The 14,143-nt window shown below is 41.0% G+C and overlaps 1 protein-coding gene across 3 annotated transcripts in view; it reads right to left on the minus strand.

The window, feature by feature from the left end:
• WDFY2 (WD repeat and FYVE domain containing 2) overlaps window positions 1-14,143 on the minus strand; it is a 206,353-nt gene that overhangs the window by 17,570 nt on the left and 174,640 nt on the right. For all 3 annotated transcript variants that reach the window (XR_006679435.1, XM_045283770.1, XM_004704266.2), the window contains exon 7: window positions 8,299-8,425. Coding sequence is in view for 2 of the 3 variants with exons in the window: in XM_045283770.1 (XP_045139705.1) it covers window positions 8,299-8,425 (127 nt within the window). In the remaining variant the exon portion in view is untranslated. The remainder of the gene's footprint in view (window positions 1-8,298; window positions 8,426-14,143) is intronic.

Consider the following 14,143-nt stretch of genomic DNA (forward strand, 5'->3'; position numbering starts at 1 on the left):
GTCCCCCAGGGAGGAGGTCACATATAGTTCCTTGTAATCGGTTCCCTCTTTCCAACCCACTCTCCCTCTACCCTCCCAGTATCACCACTCACACCATAAAGTGAATTTCTTAAGAGTACTTTATACAGACTATTACATTGAATTAATTGATGGATAATCATTGTTAGATGTTGTATAGTCAGTTCAAATTCATAGTGGCCCAATGTCCTACACTGTCTTCACAGTCATTGGCAGTTTTAAGTTCACGGGCATAGCCAGTGTGTCAATCCATCTCGTCACGTCACGGGTTTCCTTTGTCACTGATCTTCTACTTAACAAGCACAATGTTCTCATCCGGGGACTGGTAACACCTGATAACATGTTCAAGATATCTGAGTTGAAGCTTCACAATCCTCATGTCTAAGAAGTGTTCATGCTGTATTTCTTCCAAGACAGATATGTTTATTTTTCTGCAAGTCCATGATATAATCAATATTCTTGCTGATACCATATAATTCTTCTTCAGTCTTGCTTATTAATTTCCAGCTTTGCATACACATGAGGTGATTAAAATACTATGACTTGGGCCTGAAGTATCTCAGTCGTCAAAGTGACATCTTTTGCAGCATATTTGCCCAATCTAACATGTTGTTTGATTTCTTGACTTCCATGGGCACTGACTGTGATCTAAGTAGAGTGAAATCCCAGGCACGTTCAATATTTTCTATTTATCATGATGCCGCTTATTGGCCCAATTGTGAGGATTTCTATTTTATATTGAGATGTAATCCATATTAAACCCTCTTCATTTCAGAATGAAAATGCAGGTTGTGTTATTTGCACATCAAAGACTATCAATGAGTCTTACTTCAATCATGAAGTTGAGTTCTTCTTCAGATAGCCCAGCTTCTTGGATTATTTGCCCACCATACAGATTAGATAAATATGTTAAGTATGTAACACTGACAAACATCTTCTCTGATTTTAAGCCACACAGTATTCCTTTGTGCAACAAACAGTCTCTTGGTCCATGCACAGGTTTCACAGGAGTATAACTTCTGGAATTCTCATTCTTGCAGTGTTATCCATAGTTTATTATGCCATCGAATACTTTTGCACAGTCAATAGAACACAAGTAAACTTCTATCTGGTTGTGGTAGTTATGTAATCTGGTGTCTATTTGGGATTTGAGAGGATTAAGAGTGCAGGCCCAGAGTCTAGTCTATCAATCGGGCCATAGCCAATGAGGCCTCTGTGTGGGCATGATCTTCTCCTGAGGATCCTGGGAACTCCTGTATTTTCCTCCTTGGAGGTAGGAGGGAGTCTCTCTCTCTCTCTTGGTTCACTCCCCGAGAGAGTCTCTACTGACAAGACACATGGAACTATACTCGTGCCCTGAGCTGGTATAGCCATGTGCAGACCCCAGCCAGAGCTGAGATGCTTAGCTGGATCCACAAGACTTCCCACCCACTGGCCTGTGATGTTCCTGCATTTGGAGTCATTGCATGTGTTTCATGAGTCTGAAGAGGACTTTAAAGATTGGTATCGGAGATATGGGCTAATAGATTTGTGGACTTGATCTGGACTGGGCTGGGATATTTTCTCAATATTCAATATTGAGAAACTATTTACTGGACATCCTCCCTTGTTCTCTAATTTTGAGACTAAACACACCCATGAAAGCTTGTAAGCCAGCTATTTCACGCATTTATCACCCTTTGCTTTAGATAGTTAATATCTAAGTTGCCCTTCCTATCAACCCAGTACTTTGCAGAGACAAGCAAGATGAGAAGAATCTTCGTTACAGTTGGACTGCATCCATAAGCAAAGTCTAGTTTAGAATAGGCATCTTCCAGCAGTTTATACCAGTTCACAGTAATATATATCTTTCTTTCTTCGGTTGGTTGGCTTCTCATCACTAGCCATCCTTAGATCAAATGAGCACCAGTAGCAAGCTCAAGATTCACACCTACCCCCCTGCACTTTAGATAGCTGGCCCCTTCACAGATGCAAAATCTATACGCCCTTTAAACTTTCCACTAGCTAGCAGCTCTTCTTCTTCTCTCATCTTTAGCATCTGTGAACCAGGCCAACAGAGACTAATGTAGCATGTCCAAACTCAGCCTGTTTCTTTATTACTGCACTATCCACATTCAACAAATGCATCTAGGTGCTCAGTTTCCTCTGCTAGACACAGATCTGCCCAGGTTAGGTGCCTCCAAAAGCAAACTTGCTTGCTAACATTCCAGCCTGATGCTCAAGGTTCTTGGTGGGACTGTTTGCAGGTAAGCCCCCTTACTTATCTTAAAACAAAAGCCTGCTTCTTTTGGGTAATTTCAAACCCCTCTTTAGCAAAATTGAATCAATATAGGCTGAAATTTTGATTTACATGCTCCCTCTAATCATAATTCCCAATATCCATTTCTATAGCACATACATGTCTACTTTACAAAACAAGGTAGGAGAAAACGGTATCTGTAATGCAGTCACCTACAATCTTTTTTTAAACACTCAAGTTCATTATTCTTTTCACATTCATATAGATATGGCCACAGGGCCCTGGTGGAGTATATTCCTCATCCCTGGCCTTCTATCAGTCATTTTGTTCAAAGAATCTAGATTTGGCTCCAGGCATCTCCAAATGTGGCGTTTCTCCCCAAGCTGCAGTTTAATCCCTTACATTCCTTTCATCCACTTCAGGTAAAAATAACCAAATAAACTACCTCATAAGCAATGACACATTTCATTTCCCTAGCCATATTCATTTTTTCTCTTAAAAAACCCCCATTCTCTCATGAATCTGAAGGCATTGCAAGGAATCTCACTACTGACTCCAAATGCAGACTATGGCTAGGAAATGGGTCTTATCTGACTTCCATATCTGGTTTCCTTATTGTCACAAGGCAGAGGTTAGCCATGCTTCTACTCTCCACTCCTTCTTCACCTGTTCTGACATCCACTGTCCCTCCCATAGCACCCTACACTTCTGTGTCGGATTCAATAGTTCCTTAAAGAACTCACAGACAAAACTCACAATTATGGAGTTTATTACAGAAAGTAACAGGTTGCCAGAAGTCAGAATCAGGAAGCAGTAGAGATACAACAGTCGTCTATAGCAGTGCCTCTCCTGAACCAGCAGCCAACTCTTTCTGCTCTGCTACTCAGCCTGTCCGTTGGCCTCTGCCTCTGCGAACCAGGAAACCAGTTGATGCTTTGCCTCACACTCTCAAAGTCTCAGCATTGCTCCTCTGTTCTCTCTAAAAATCTCGTGCCTCGGCCTTTTGCCTCAGCCTGGCTCCTTTGCTCTGTCCCAGGGTCTTCATGCCACTGTTTTTGGTACCTCCAGTCTTGGACTGCACCCTTTCAGATCACAAACTGCGGTATTTCTGAGGGTACTAGGATTTCTCTCTGTGTCAGAAAGTGGTTTTCAGGAAGGTGTGATTTTTGTCTTTCAGCAGACCATACCCATAAAGAAACTAAGGGTGATGGCATGGTTCACATCCTGTTCTACATTGGACCCCTAATCCCATCTTAATCCTATTCTTTAGCATGGCAGAAAACTCCTACCAAAATGGAATTAAAGGAAGTGGCATTACTGTTGTTAAGTGCTATTGAGTAGCTTCCAACTCAGAGCAACCTTATGTACAACAACAACAACAACACTGACTGGGCCTGGGCCACCTCACAACTGTTATACGTGAGTTCATCATTGCAGCTACCATGTTAATCCATTTTATTGAGGGTGTTCCTCTCTTTTCGCTGCCCTCTACTTGATCAAGGATGATGTCCTTCTCCAGTACTGGTCTCTTCTGATAACATGGCCAAAGTGCATGAGACAAAGTCTTGCCATCTTGCTTTTAAGAAGCATTATGGCTGTACTTCTTCCAAGACAGATTTGTTGGTTCTTTGAGCAGTTCACAGTACTTTTAATATCCTTTGCCAACATCACAATGCAAATGCGTCCATTCTTCTTCGGTCTCTTTTGTTCAATGTAAAACTGCACATGCAAAGGAGGTGATTGAAAATATCCTGGCTTGGTAGACCATGGCGTTGAGGACCTTAGTCCTCAAATTAATGTACTTGCTTTTCCACACTTCAAAGAGGTCTTCTGCAAATTTGCCCAATGCAATGTGCCATTTGATCTCTTGACAACTGCCACCATGAGCACTGATTGTGTATCCAAGCAAGGCAAAATCCTTCAGTCTTTCCTCCTTTTATCATGATGTTACTACTAGTCCAGTTGTGAGGATTTTGAGTTCTTTACATTGAGTTGCAATCCATTACCAAAGGCTGCAATCCTTGATCTTGATCAGCAAGTGCTTCAAATCCTCCTCACTTTCAGCAAGTAAGGTTGTGTCATCTGCAGAGTCCAAGTTATTAATAAGCCTTCCTCCGGTCCTGATGTCACATTCCTCTTCACACACAGATTGAATAAGTACGGTGAGAAGATACAACCCTGACACACCCCTTTCCTGATTTTATGACAGGAAAAGATTTCCTTGTTCTGTTTGCCCACTGTCTCTTGATCCATGTACAACTTCCACATGAGCACGATGTAGTGTCTGGGACTCCCATTCTTCTCAAGGCTACCCAAGTTAGTTATGGCCCATACAGTTGAATTCCTTTGTATAGTCAATAAAACACAAGTAAACATCTTTCAGGTATTCTCTGCTTTCGGTCAACATCCATGGGACGTCAGCTTTGACATCCTTGTGCCTCCTCCTTCTGAATCGGGACTGAATTTCTGACAGCCCCCTGTCAATGTACTGCTGCAACCATTGTTGGATGATCCTCAGCAAAACTGTGCTTGCTTGTGCTGTCAATGATATTGTTTTATAACGTGTACATTCTATTGGGGCATCTTTCTTTGGGATGGGTACAAATATGGATCTCTTCCAGTTTGCTAGGTATCTGTTTTTCAAATATATGAGTGAGTGCTTCCAGGGCTTCATCAGCTTCCTGAAACATTTCCACTGGTATTCCCATCAACTCCTTCACCCATGTTCTTGGCGAATGTCTTCAATACAGTTTGACTTCTTCCTTTAGTATTATTGTTTATTGGGCCTATGCTACCCCTTTAAATGGTTGCATGTCAAGTAGTTGTTTTTTGTACAGTGACTCTGTATCCCTTCCATCTTCTTGCATCATTCAATATTTTGCCCACAGAATCTTTCAATATTGCAACCCAAGGCTTGAATTTTTCCTTTTGTTCTTTCAGTTTAAGGTACACTGAGCATGTTCTTTTTTAGTTTTCAAATTCTAGGTGTTTGCACATTTCATGATGGTATTTTATTTTGTCTTCTCCTGTTGCCCTTTGTCATCTTCTGTTGACCTCTTTGACTTGGTCATTTCTTCTATTTGTCATAGCTACTTTATGAGTAAGAGCAAGTTTCAGAGTCTCTTCTGACATACAGTTCGATCTTTTCTCCCTTTCCTGTTTTTTTAAAGAGACCTTTGCTAATTCCATAAATGATGTCTTCCCACAGCTCATCAGGTCTCTGTCATTAGTGTTCACTGCATAAAATATGTTGTTGAGATGTTCTCAAAATTCAGGTGGGACAGACTCACGGCTGTATTTTGGCTTTCATGAACTTGTTTTCAACTTTGATCTAAACTTACATATGAGCAATTGATGGTCTATTCTACAGGCAGCCCCTGGCCTGGGTTTAGCTGCTAATAACAAGCATTTCAATCATCTCTTCCCACAGATGTAGTCAATTCGACATCTCTGTGTATCCCATCTGGAGAAGTCCATGCATATAGTCACCATTTGTGAGGTTAAAAAAAGGTATTTGTGATGAAGAAGTCATTGGTCTTGCAAATTTCTACCATGCGATCTCCAGCTGTGTTTCTCTCACCAAGACCATATTTTCCAACTACTGGTCCTCCCTCTTGTTTCCAACGTTTGCATTCCTGCAGCTAATTATTACTAGAGCATCTTGACTTCACATTTGATCAATTTCTAACTGATGATGTAGGTAAAATTCTGAAATTTCTTCATCGGGGGAACCGATTACAAGGATCTACATGTGACCTCCTCCTTGGGGGATGGACAACAGAAAAGTGGGTGAAGGGAGACGTCGGACAGGGCAAGATAAGACAAAATAATAATTTATAAATTATCAAGGGTTCATGAGAGATTGGGGAGTGGGGAGGGAGGGGAAAAATGAGGAGTTGGTGCCAGAGGCTTAAGTGGAGAGCAAATGTTTTGAGGATGAGGGCAATGAATGTACAAATGTGCTTTATACAATTGATGTACGTATGGATTGTGATAAGACTTGTATGAGCCCCTAATAAAACGATTAAAAAAAATATCTTCATCATGAGTTCTGGTCATTGGTGCAAACATTTGAGAAATAGCTGTACTGACTGGATATCCTTTTATCAGTATAGATTTTATCCTAACAGACATCACTATACTTCAAGATAGATCTTGAAATGTCCTTTTACATGATGAATGTAACACAATTCCTCTGGATCATATCACTGTTGGCAATAATAAACCATATGACGGACTGAATCAAAGTGGCCAGTACCAGTCCATTTCGGTTTACTAATGCCTAGAATATTGATTTGTATGCATTCCATTTTATTTTTGACCACTTCCAATTTTCCTGGATTCATACTTCACATATTCTAAGTTCTATTATTAATAGATACTTGCAGCTGCTTCCTCTCATGTTGAGTCATGTCACATCAGCAAATTAAGATCCAGAAGGCTTTACTCCCGAAGACATTTACGCTACCCACAGCATTATGGTCAATCCATACGAGATAGCTCTTCCTCAGTCATACTTCAATCGCCTTCCCACCTAAGGGGCTCATCTTCTGGCGCCATATTGGAAAATGGTCAGGAGGGTTTCAGTGTCTGCCAATGTTCCACTGTTAGTCATAACAGTCCTCAGTGGCTAACTCCTCACAAGCGGGCAGCCTGTGCCTTTTTCACACTCTTCGTCTGGAAGCGCTAATGAATCATGTTCCCTTGGGAGACACCACTGAGATTTGGAACACCAATGACAGTTTCTCACATCACAGCAACACACAGCCACCACAGTACAGTATGGCAAAGTGACAGTCAAGCCATACCCACAGAATCCAGAATTATAATACATCATCTAAGAAATTATGGTTAGAGGAATCATATTAATCTACATCTCACCTGCATTTTATTGCTCTGAGATAGTAAGAACTGGCAGGACTTACCTGTCAGACTAGAAAATACATGAATATGAGGAAACAGAACTGTGGTGTGGCTTCTGTTCCTCACTTCCCTTCTCATGGAGACTATACGGGAGAGCTCCTCTAGTAAGCTGATGGTAATACCTGTCATAAGCCCTGAGTGGCTTCAATTTCCCCGACTGTGAAACAAAAGGGATGAATAGCTAATCTGCAAACTCAAACTCTACAGATAAAATAACATTTGTGTCTGGGTCTTCCATAATTTAAAAGCTCATACTCAACAATCCCAAACTGAGTTTAACTACTTAGGAGAGTGCTTTGAAACAAATATTTCTTTACAGATGTACAGTAAAGCTGTCAGCACTCGGTTTCCAGGGGGCAGTTCTTACATCTGTTCATGGCTGTTCGGGTCACCCTCAGGATCATTTGGAAAACTACACAGGTTACAAACAATTCAGGTTGACTCTGGAGTTCCAAAGCAGATGTAAACCTCAGCTCTCTGATCAGTGCTGGCTCTGCACAGGGCAGTCAGGGGCTCAGCGGATAGGCCCCAGGAATCACCTGAACCAATTCCTTGGCAAGGCTTTTGCACACAGCAAAGTCTGAGCACTTCTTTCAGGAGGCTTTCTCTGCTCTCAATCCCAACTCTCCATAGATCACCCTCAAGGAAGACGAACCTGATGATGGATCAAGGAAGGTAGTCAATTAAGACTTTTTGAGTTACAAAATGTACTGTATCACCTCTCCCATTTGCCTTAAGCTGATAGGAAGTTGGAAGAAACATCTTGAACTCAATTTCAGAAATTCTGTAGGCCCTCATAGCTCATATTGTTAAGCTTTTTTCTCTCGCCTATATTTTTACTTGTATATTTTCCCTATTTCTCATTCTTATCTTTATTTACTTTGTGCCATTATTTTATTTTATGGCTTTTATAAAACTATCAAATCCTTTTATGGAGTGAGATGTGGTATGAATAATCAAACGTGCTTGTGCCCAGAAATGAATCAAAGTATTTGTGCCCTGCCACATTTCTTCCCTTGTTTAGATCCTGCCTCAGACGCTGGGCAGCATGCCTCTGTTCTGGCTGGCCACGGTGGCTCCCTCCCCAGAGTTCCTCATAGAAGTACCAGCAACCTTACTTGTGCCCTTGCAGCTCGATAGCTGTTCCTTTTCTCCCTCCGATGTCCCACATGATGACAGAGTGATCAGAACTGCCGGAGAAGAGCACTCGCTGGACTGGGTCCCAACAGAGAGCAGTCACCCCACCTAGGAGAAGAGACACAGCTGGACATTCGTCACCAAGTACATGTGACTGTGAAGGATTTCGAATTTAGTGCAGCTCCTAGCATATAACAAATGTTTGTTCAAAGAACAAATGAATGGCTGAATACTGAGGGGCAAAAAAGAATAAAAAACCCTCTCCTTAAAATCAATGTAGCATGAAATCAATTATTATAAAGACCAAAGTGGACATTTAAAAAGGTAATTAATTGACCTAAAACAATAGCCATAATTCAAGGAATGGAAAATATTGCACTGTTCAGAATCATTAACTGTTTGCTTAACCGCTGCTTGCCCCATCGCCCTGATGTTAACAGAGAAGAAGAAAAGCGGGATCTACAAAGCTCAATTAGACTTTTCATTCTTAAATATCAGGTATCCTTAGACTGCAGTGCCAGAATGGAACATTCAGATTCTACTTACATCCTTAAACGTCAGTTTTCTTGACTATAAAATGGGAGGATGGTGGCTGTGTTACTCTTACTAGTCATTATATGAACCTGGCTAGCCTACTAAGACTGTGGGGAGGAGGAGACATTACCACGTATCTAGGATAGTGCACTGCAGTGTGAAATACAAGTGCTGGCTATGGCATGGCTATAATATTTTTTTCCTGGGGCAAGCTCTTTGGCAATGAACCTCTTTATGTACTGAACACAGTAATAACTAATAACTGTGCCACAGTTATCCCATATACATTCTCACAAAGTCTACAAATACTTAGCAATGTCAGAAATACTCGTTTTTCTTTACATTTCTGAAACAGATTATATTGTATAAAGAACATAAAATAGCCACTTATTTGACAGTAAAAAAATTCAGATTATCAAATTGTTCTAATGAAGTATTATAAATATTTTTAAGAAAATTTCTTGCATAGACTGTCTCAGAAGATTTCCACTTTCTCTTTATCCTTCCTCCTAGAGCATGCCAATATTCCAAGGCATGAGAAGCCACATTCTGGAAGGAACTTAGGTACCTGAATCACTACATGAAAGAAAAAATGAAATATGAATTAAAAAAGACATGCACTGTAAGAAATAAATTTTTGCGGCATTAAGCCACTGATTTTGATATTTGTCATGTTATAAAAAATGTTAACATTTTTGTTATCTAAGTAAAGGGCATAAAGACCATAATTTTTGAAATTTTTAACAATCTGAAATACTTCAAAAGGAAACCATTGTATCATCATCCTACAAAGTCCCCCTGCTGTCACTGCTGTTCCTGTTATCGATTCTCCACTCGGCAGCCACAGTGGTCACTGACAAATGCACAGCAGATCCCGGGACCTCCTGCTCCAATCTCATTTGGCGTCTCATCCTGTCCAGAATAAAGCCCAAATGCTTACAACAGAAATGTAGGAGTCATCCTACCCCAATCAATTGCCAAATGTTGCTGACTCCTAATCTATAAAAGGGGCTTCAAAAAGCTCAAGGAAAAAATATCATTATTAATATAATTTTCTAAAAATCATTTAATTGGGGGCTCTTACCGCTCTTAAAACATTCCATACATCAATTGTATCAAGCATATTTGTTGCCATCATCGTTTCCAAAACATTTTCTACTTGAGCCCTTGGTATAAGCTTCTCTTTTTCCCCCTCCCATCCTCGTGTATCCTTGATCAATTCTATATTATTATTTTACTGCATATCTTACACTGTCCATTGTCTCCCTTCACCCACATCTGTTATTCATCCCCCTGGGAGGGCGCTATATATCCAATCTTGTGATGGGTTCCCACTTTCTCACCCTTCTTCTCTCACCCTGGCCATCCCCTACTCTCATGATATTGCTATTCCCATTACTGTTCCAGAGGGGTTTATCTTTCCTGAATTCTATGTGTCGAGAGCTCTTATCTGTACCAATGTGTGTTCTCCAGTCTAGCCAGATTTGTAAGTTAGAACTGGGTCATGGTGTGGGGGTGGTTGTGGAAGAAGTATTCAGGAACTGGAATAATAATGTGTGATTTGTTGGTGCTATACTACACCTTGGTTGAATCATCCCTTCCTTTTACCACTTCTGGGGGGGGATTTACAGATGGGCTTTGGGTCTCCATTCCAACCCTCCTCTTTCGAATCAATATAGTTGTTTGCTTGGGATCTTTTGACACCCGATGCCTGATCCCATCAACACCTCATGATCACACAGGCTGGTGGGGTTCTTCCATGTGGGTTTATTTACTTCCCTGCTAGATGGCCACTTGTTTGGCTTCAAGCCTTTAAGACCCCAGATGCTACATCTTTGATAGCTGGGCACCATCCATTCTCTCCACCACATTTGCTTATGCATCTATTTTGTCTTCAGCTACCATGTCGGGAAGGTGAATATCAAAGAGTGCCAGGTTATCAGAACAAAGTGTTCTTGTGTTAAGGAAGTCCTTGAATAGAGGCCCAAAGTCCTTCTTCTATCTAATACTTGTACATTGGCCTCTATCCCTTTCATTATAAATTAATATATTTACATATATACAGGCCTATAGCTATACTTCTATAAATAGCTATGCCTCCTATTTCTTTCCTCTATTTCCTTTCACCTTCCTCCTATCCCACTATTATGTTCATCCTCCATTCAGCTCTCAGTATTCCCTCTTAGATCCAGTGCTCTTCTTGATCAAGCCCTACCCTGCATTATACCCCTCCTCCTCATCAATTTCAGATCTCTTGTTGTTTACTAATATAATTTTTGCAGAAACTTTTTGAAGTCCCCTTATTTTAAATTCTTCTCTTCTCTCATGCCCACTGTAACTATCCCACCCAAGCAGGCATTACCTTTTCCAGGGTACCAACTGAAGTTGTCTAAATAATTCTTGGCCCCACTAGATCCCACCCATGTGGTCAGTGATTTTTGCACATGCAAATCACCACTCCACTCTGCTTAAACTTCTTCACACCAATGGAGCATAATGACTCAGCTTCTTAACAACTTGTACTCCTCAGCAGCTTTCCACGTGGACCATGGCTTAGCTCAGGGGCTCATGCTTTTCATTTCAGGTTCCCGGGCCAGTCCTTGGTCTGGAATGCTCTTACAACCTGGGTATAATTTAAACATCACTTCCCTTAGAAAAATCAGACGCTGTTGAGATGATGCTGATAAAACTCTGCTCCAGAGAGTTTTCAGTGGTTGTCTTTTCACCAGGAGATAGTAGGCCTTTCTTGAGAAGCACCTCCAGGTGAACTCCACTGGCTAATCTTTTGGCTAGCAGCTGAGCCATAAACCATTTGCACCACCCAAGGATTTCCTTGGGAAGCCTCCCTTTAACTCTGAACAGGGAACCATCCTTCTGTTACTTGCTCCAATGCATATTTATGACCCACATCATGTTTCACAGCACTTGGAATACTCATAACATTTTGATTAATTATTGGTAATGACTGACTTTTAAAATATATATATATCATTTTATTAGGGGTTCTTACCGCTCTTATAACAATCCATATATCAATTGTATCAAGGACATTTATACAGAAGTTACCATCATCATTTTCAAAACATTTTTTTTCTACTTGAGCCTTTGTTATAAGCTCTTTTTAGCCCTCCCTCCCCTCCTTGCCCTTGTGAGCCCTTGATAAATTATAAATTATTATTATTTTCACATCTTACACCATCCGCTGTCTCCCTACACCCATGTTTCTGTTCTCCCCCCAGGGGTGTGGGGGTTGGGGGAGCAGCTATACGTCAACCCTTGCAATCGGTTTACTCTTTCTCCCTTCACCTTCCCCCGACCCTCATGGTATCAATACACAGTCCTGGGTTCCATGTGCCGAGAGCTTTTATCTGACAAGTGACCAGTGTACATGCTCTGCTCTAGCTGGGTTTGTAAGGAAGAACTAGGGTCATGATAGTGGGGGAGGAGGGGGGGGAGGTAGCATTAAAAACTAGAGGCATGCTGCGTGTTTCGTAGGTGCTATATTGCACTCGGGCTGACTAGTCCCTTCCTTGCAACTCTTCTCTGAGGGGATTTCCAATTGTTTACAGATGAGCTTTGGGTCTCCACTCCAACCCCACTTGTTCACATTGGTATGTTTTGGGTCTTCTGACGATTGCTACCTGATCCTGTCGACACCTCACCTCGTGATCACATGGGATGGTGTGCTTCTTCCATGTGGGCTTTGTTGCTTCCCTGCTAGATGGCTGCTTGTTTAACTTCAAGCTTTTAAGACCCCAGATGCTGTATCTTTTAATAGGTGGGCACCATCAGCTTTCTTCACAATTGTTTATGCACCCATTTTGTCTACAGCGATTGTGTTGGGAAGTTGGATGACTGACTTAATGCGTGTGTCTCACACAGGATGGAAAGTCTGATAAGGAAAAGACTACACTAGTTTTATTCACCTCTGTATCCCAGAACCCGTCATATAAAGAGCTAAGGACTTTACTAAGTCTTGGTAAAAATCTGCATCTATTGATTTGCACTTTTAAAAAAATGGGATCTATGTCAAAGTTTCTAATATAAACAAAATTTTAAATTTCCACCTAGTTATTTGTGTTTCATTAAGTTATGCTTTTTTTTTTTTAAGGGGCCTGGTGGCATAGTGGTTGTGTGTTGGGCTGCTACCCCCAATGTCAGCAGTTTGAAACCATGAATCACTCGGTGGGAGAAAGATGAGGCTTTTAACTCCCATAAGGGGTTCCGGTGTCAGAAACCCACAGGGCACTTCTACTCTCCGACAGCGATGCCATCAGTTAGAATGGAGTCAATGGCAGTGAGTTGGGTTTTGGTTTGGTTCCTTTGTTTAATTATTTTTATTATACTTCCTTTCAATAATTCTCCTGGCAATGAGTGGATATGCCTCTATTTAATGATTTCATTAATGAATATGCTAACAGGCTTACATTCAGGTCTTCCCATTTCAAGCATGTTTAATAAAAATATTTTTAGAACAGAAAAATATTTTATTGAAATTAAATAGTAATTTATCTCCAATGGTCAAAATTTGATTCTTTCATTTTACTCAAGTTGGTATGACTTTTGGGTAGAAACAGCTGAGAACTATAATACTTGGCATTTGGCTCCAGAAATAAAACTAACAGAGGAAGCATAAGATCATAAAACTAGAGGTAACTAAATAAAATTCTCAGGCACCCCTACCTGTCAGCCACCAGGTGAAGGTGAAGGCGAAGGTCTGACTACTAAAGAGTCAAAACATCAGGCTCAACCTCGCCTCTGCCTGAACCAAATCAGAGGTCCCTTCCTACCTGCTAAGCTCATTTTGTACGTGTGCTGGCTCCACCCACTCTTCATTTTCCGATCATTAGTATCACATTTAAAGGGTCCCAGTTTCCAGGTTACCAATTACAGTCTACTGTCATAAAAAGTTTTAAAAATCCAACCATAATAATTTTTCTGTTTGAAACTCTAGAATGATTTCTTGCTGACTTCAGGAGAAAATCTGAGAAAACCTGTAAGAGAGAAATCACAAGGCTGGTCCACCTTCAGCAACCAGAGAAAGAAAGAGTCAGGTAGTTAGTTACAAAGCAGATAGGACACCGGTTGATAGCAGATACCCTGTTTCCTCGAAAGTAAGACATCCCCCGAAAATAAGACCTACTTACAGTTTTGCCTCTTGATGAAATATAAGCCATACCCCCGAAAATAAGACCTTCCTGAAAATAAGACCCCCCGAAGCTACTGTAACTCTGGACTCTGGACCGTAGCACCCTGTTGGCTGCAGCGCAGCCGGAGCAGATAGGAAGTGCA

This window comes from Echinops telfairi, unplaced genomic scaffold (genome assembly GCF_000313985.2).
Source record: "Echinops telfairi isolate 266 unplaced genomic scaffold, ASM31398v2 ScPeMD7_7467;HRSCAF=8505_0, whole genome shotgun sequence".
Classification (NCBI taxonomy): Eukaryota; Metazoa; Chordata; class Mammalia; order Afrosoricida; family Tenrecidae; genus Echinops; species Echinops telfairi.